Source organism: Scaptodrosophila lebanonensis, unplaced genomic scaffold (genome assembly GCF_003285725.1).
Source record: "Scaptodrosophila lebanonensis strain 11010-0011.00,11010-0021.00 unplaced genomic scaffold, SlebRS2 tig00000024-arrow-pilon, whole genome shotgun sequence".
Lineage (NCBI taxonomy): Eukaryota > Metazoa > Arthropoda > Insecta > Diptera > Drosophilidae > Scaptodrosophila > Scaptodrosophila lebanonensis.
In genome coordinates, this window is record NW_022060538.1 from 14,978,158 (window position 1) to 14,984,176 (window position 6,019).

At 37.0% G+C, this 6,019-nt stretch overlaps 2 protein-coding genes across 2 annotated transcripts; both read left to right on the plus strand.

Annotated features, from left to right (window-relative positions):
• The first annotated feature begins 1,652 nt into the window (after nucleotides 1-1,652).
• On the plus strand, nucleotides 1,653-2,426 carry LOC115620347 (sulfhydryl oxidase 2-like). The gene has a single exon (XM_030513547.1). It carries the CDS (start codon nucleotides 1,653-1,655, stop codon nucleotides 2,424-2,426), a length of 774 nt encoding a protein of 257 aa, XP_030369407.1.
• Nucleotides 2,427-3,950: 1,524 nt separating this feature from the next.
• On the plus strand, nucleotides 3,951-5,699 carry LOC115621321 (sulfhydryl oxidase 1-like). Its single transcript, XM_030514939.1, has one exon. The coding sequence runs from the start codon at nucleotides 3,972-3,974 to the stop codon at nucleotides 5,598-5,600; it is 1,629 nt and encodes a 542-aa protein (XP_030370799.1). The 5' UTR covers nucleotides 3,951-3,971; the 3' UTR covers nucleotides 5,601-5,699.
• Nucleotides 5,700-6,019: the final 320 nt, after the last annotated feature.

Below are 6,019 nucleotides of genomic sequence, written 5' to 3' on the forward strand. Positions count from 1 at the left end.
CCAAACCGAAACTTTTCTGTGTAGTCTTGTTTGCTTTTTGGCTGATCTCACAACATACTGTAGTACATAATCTGCCTGCTGACTGCATGGAGTTGCATGCAGTTGTGGCTGCTTTGCTTATGCATGCAAATGAGTCAACTAAATAGTTTTAGTTTCGGTTTCGTGCTCACTTGTTGCATTTGTGTTTTGATTTACACACTAAACTGATGTGGTGACCAAAAATAATAACCATCTTGGCCTCTCCTCAAGCCCATCGGTCTATCAGCCCGCACATATGACCAGCTGTATGAACTTGTGGGTATCGGAAAACTAGAATGAGAAAACCGGGAATTCATTATCACTTAAGCCCCAACAGAACATTCCAACGCATGTAATATAGGTTTTTCAAAATCAGGCCCGCAGTTCAAATCTAAAGGAAATTATAGCATGATTTGTGTTACTTTTTATTACAAATAAATATGGTGCTTTGCTTGTTTTTTTATTTTTTAATATTTATTTATTTATTTATATTTATGCCAACAAACATTGACTGTCGACAGGAAGAAAAGAATACAGCTATATAAAAATTATTTCAAAAAGAAACAATTTAAGCTCATAGAAGAAGAAAAAAGAAATAAATGCCTCCGCCCCGGTGTGGGGGAATATTATTTGCCTAATGGCTAGCCCCGTCTAACAGCCAAGTGTGGTCAGAGGTGTCAATAGATCTACCAATATAAAAAGAAAAACATAACAGAGAAAATGAATTAATTAAAAGCTAGTCAAAAATATGAACAAAGAAAAGAAAAATAAAAAAAAAATTTAATCTCAGATTTTTTAGGCAGTCCTGCAAGCTATTTATGCCCCGTTTCACAGCCGTTCCTGGTCAGAGATTCCGAAGAAGGCTAAAGAGAGAGGCTATTATTAAAGGAAGAGACAGTTCCGTTGAGATTAGGTGAAAATATTCATTGTAGTATGTTGACCATACAACCCGAAAGGGTTTGTGCTCATCAGTTATACATCTATGAAGAAGAAGGAGAGGATAATTTCTTCTGTAAGGAACTGAGAAATGAAGACTACCTAAAAGGAACAACAATGAGTTTGTGGAGTTTATTCTTACAATGTAAGCTCAATATCTAGAGTGGAGCGTACGCCCAAAAACTACAACAAAATTCTATTTCCCCTCTCTAAAAATAAAAAATAGAAAAAACAGAACGCTTTCTATCAATGTTTAATTGTTTGTGGTTGAAGTATTTTCCGTGTTATTATTTATTTAAGATCTGTCCTGGGTTGGGCAATTATTAAATTGTGAATTAAATTGGTTTGCAATCTGGGAGAGAATCTTTGAAACGAACTCATATTGTCATGATTCTCGCTAGCTTGTTAGTAAAATAATAACTCAAAAAACTAAGGGAAAATAAACCTATAAACTGAATTCCAGAAAATTTGACAATAACTTGTAACTGGTCCTTTATTGCAGCTTCATAAAACTACGTCGAACTTAATATAGTAGTGTAAGTACTTTGTATCCGCATGTATCTCAAATGAAATGTTTTTCAAATAGCCACTATATATACTCGTACGTACCTGCTAAATCAAACTATGACTCTAACGAATTGCTTGTTAAATGTATGTGTATATAGTACGGATAGGTAACGATCACGCATTCTTTTGAAATGTTGCGATTGATTACGTTGGCAATATTGCTGGCACTTTCCTGGGCAGCTGAAAGAAAGGATTGGGGACCCTATGTGACTCGGAACGCGTACAACTTTGTGGAGGTGCTGAACGCGACAAATTTCGACGACTCGATTTATGGGAATCTGAAGGCCAGTCTGGTTCAATTCACCGACTCTTCATACGCCTCTGCACGGAAGTATGCGCCGGTCTTTAGAGATCTAGCAAAACGGCTTTGGGATTGGGATAGTGTGCTCCAATTCGTCACTGTCGACTGCTTCAAGGAAATTAACGTGGCGCTATGTATACGGTTTCAAGTTAGAAGGGTGCCCACATTGCGTTTCTTTGAGGCATATGCGAATCGCCAAGAAAATGTTGGTAAAGACATTGGTCCGCTAGCGCCCGATGAGGTGCGCGAAAAGTTAGCTGACTTGATTGCCAAACATAAATATCTACCAATTGGTCATTTTAATTTGGATCCCATATCGAATGTAATGCAGCTGCGAACTTTATTGAGATCTGGACAAACCACAATACTGGTTTATCAGCCACAGCAGTCGAAGTTAGGGCGTAACATTATGTTGGAGTTCCTTCGTTGGCCGGTACAAGTGCGCATTGTCAGCGATCCTCTGCTTGCGGCTAAAGTCGGAATAGATCCGGTATATTACAAAGTGGCTGTTATTAGTCGCAAGGGTGAAGTAGTTAACCTAAACGAAAATTCTAAGCGCCTAAAGGCCGCATTACGAAAACTGAACGTCAAGTCAGAGGAATAAATGCGTTTCAGATAGATATAGATATGGATATTACGATATAATTTCAAATAAAGACCGATTTCCCGATAACAGTTTCAAAGCAAAATGCTCGTTGTCTTGTAAATTTGGGATTTTAACTTCTTATAAGAGACTTAAGAAATAAAGAAACAGAAGCTGTAGTCTTATCAGTCAGAAGATACAATTTTTTAACTCAATAATAATTAATACTCGAAATGGGGCAAAAATAAGGCCAAGTCATATATGAATCTATTACAATTAAGTTAGAGTTCGAATTTTGAATAGTTTCAAGCTTTACTTAATTTTCAACGTAGCTCCCCTATTTGGAGTGCGCAGTTTCACTTTTAGGATCACGATGATTTAATGTACAAGAAATCTTATAGATTGTTACTTAATTTCAGGTTGAATCTAAAACACAGTAATATTTCTTCCTTTAAATATAAGCCATTGTAAATCTCAATTATCAATATTTAAATGGAGTCAGTTCCTTGGCCACATACACGAGATTGTGAAAACACCATCCCTTTAGTAGACCAAAGTAGACCTAAATCTTAAGACATCGAAGACAGAAACAAATTAAAGGATGTATTATATGCAGGGAACAAGAATGGTATTTGTATAACAGCTCAATCGTTCAACTGTTGGACGTGATACGATTTTAAAAATGACACGCTATCCGGTTCTCATTCCCATTCTACCCAATAATTCAGTCGCTGCGTAGTTCAATATTTCAATGCCACAATTATAGTAAGTGTGGTGAGCATAACTTATGCCACACAATGGTGATGGCATATTTGTACAGCTTCAAGGGTTAAAATTCTGAGCTATTTGATCTCAATTTAAAAGGCATAATATGTATTTAAGATTTAAAAATAAATATAAAGATTTAAGATTTAAAAATAAAATACATTTATAAATATGTATGTATTTAAGATGTAAAAATAATTACTTTGAGTAGTCTCAAGCGTTTTAAATTTTAGACGATAAATAAAAACGTCGAGTAGAGAACTAAAAAATTTTGCATATAATTTGGAGGGTTTTGTTGTTTTGTTTATTTTTTGCTACTACATTGGATATATGTGCATAAATATATTGATGGAAACGAATGCTGTTAGGAAAATGGAAAACTCATAAAGCAGGAAATGTAATTGTGAACAATTTTTATTTTGTTTTTTAGCATTTTCAATATGTTTACAATTGTGTACGGGAGGTTATGTTTGCCAGCTATATCAGTTTGTAAGAATTGCGTTCGATAATACACTGACACGATGAATTATTAAAAAAAAAAAACAAAGAATTGAAAAGAAACTTTATATACTTAGCATTATAGTAGATCAATGGAAACACCAAATTAATTTAGCTTTAAATCAATTGGATATTTGTTATGGAATTATGCAAGTCGTTTGCAAAGATCGGATTATGAACTATTGTTATTTCACGAATTACTCATAACACCAGCCAATTAGGAATGCTTATAAAGGCACGTTGCCATCCATACAGTTGATCAGTAGTCGATGCAAAGTTTAAACGTCAACATCGTATCGCAAAATGCCGCGACCATTCTTGCTGGCCACGCTTGCAACGTGGCTTTTTCTCTGTCTCGTGCAAACCAGCTCAGCTGAGAAGGTGTATCCGAGCCTGTACACCGTTAACGATAGGGTGTCCATGGAGAATGCAACAACTTTTGAATCGAAATTGAACTCTCCGACTACTCTGGCTAATCCGGCTCTGGTGCAGTTCATAAATTCGTTTTGTGGAGACTGTCGGCGCTTTGCGACTACCTTTAAGAAGGTGGCATTGCAGCTATACGAATGGAGGAGCGCTCTGCAAGTGCTAGTCGTTGACTGTGCCCAAGAAATTAATGTGAAGCTTTGCCGTCAATACAATATAACATCTGTGCCTACATTATATTTTATGGATTTAAAATATGGGAACAAGAAGATCATACCAATAATGAAACGGGACGTTGATGGAATTCGCAATGCAGTGGCAGAATTACTTTCAAGTTACGTTTCGTTTACAAGGCCTTTGACGCTTTTGGAAGCTGAGCAGAGAAGAAATTATGATTTCGATTATGCGGCTGTGATTTACCAACCACCGGGTTCTTTTATTGGACGTGATACACTACTGGACCTCTTATCCTGGCCGGTTGATGTGCGCATCGTCGACAATAGCGCTGTCGCTAAGAAATTTGACATTGATACTGAGAACACAAAAATATCCATTATCGATAAAAAATCTGGTATTAAGTTGCCCTTAAAAGTAGCTAGAGACACTCGGGAAGCTTATGTTAATGCAATAGCTAGCGTACTAAGAATGCTGTCCTTTAATCCGGAGCCGACCCCACCTACGATTGTCCTGCCATCCAATGAGCTGGACGACGTCGATCGTAGAATTTTGGAAACCGTTACCAATGGCAAAGCGACTGTGTATCGTGCCGACCTGGAGCAGGCTATTGACATGATCTTACACATTGAGATACCGAGAGCGGGCAGTATTCGCGAGGAAAGCCTTCAAGCGCTGAGGAATCTGTTAGATGTCCTACGAAAACTAAACCCATTAAACAAACCGGGAAAGCAATTGTTAAACCGACTATACGACTATGTGAAGAATGTGAAGCATTCATTGAGTGGAGAAGATTTTCAGAACGAACTGCGCCTCCAGGAGCGAAAATTACCAAAAATTTTTAAGGCTCAACGGTTTGTGGGCTGCATTGCCTCGCGCCCCAATCTCCGTGGATTCACCTGCTCGCTGTGGACGCTTTTCCACTATTTGACTGTCCAGACTGCCGATGATAACACCATCGAACCGGGCTTTATTCTCGAAGCCATACACGGTTTTGTGAAGAACTTTTTCGGCTGCACAGATTGTGTGAATCACTTTCTTGAAATGGCACGTCGTCGCCAAATTTGGTTGGTCAAGAATAAAGATGAGGAAGTGCTTTGGCTGTGGAGGGCTCATAACGAGGTTAATAAACGTTTAGCGGGTGATTCTACGGAGGATCCTAAATTTTTGAAGCTGCAATACCCCTCCGCAAAAGATTGTCCAGGGTGTAGTATAAACATAATCTCCGATACACAGTGGAATGAGCCGAAGGTATTCAGCTTCCTAAAAGACGTTTACCATAAGAAAAATTTAAACAACTATGCATTGCCCACCATAATTGGTTACGATTGAATGCTATTGCTATATTTATAATGCAATTATAGAATTCCGCTGCAAGCAACTAATATATAATTTTATATTTTAAAATAAACAACCTTTCAAAATTGTAAACTTTGCTCATTATACTTGTATGTTGTGGAAATTCTGTATTACTTATAACATATTTGGTAACTAGATACAAGACAAACATAATAGAGAAGGTATTAATAGTGATGGATTCTCAATCATAAATGAACACTAGTTCTTTAAAAAAAAATAGTTTGTCCTTGGAGTAGTGAAAGGCTATAAATGTATATTAAAGTTTTCCTTAAACATTGAGGATCTCTAAGTCTTCAATAAAGCACTTCAAAGAACGTTCCATACGAATGACTCCGCAACCCCAATATATTGTAACCTGGGACAATTTGTGTTCTTATACCAAACAATTTCTA

Bases quoted from the DNA above. Each gene is read 5' to 3' on its own strand.
- LOC115620347 (XM_030513547.1), top strand. From the start codon at position 1,653: ATGTTGCGATTGATTACGTTGGCAATATTGCTGGCACTTTCCTGGGCA.
- LOC115621321 (XM_030514939.1), top strand. From the start codon at position 3,972: ATGCCGCGACCATTCTTGCTGGCCACGCTTGCAACGTGGCTTTTTCTC.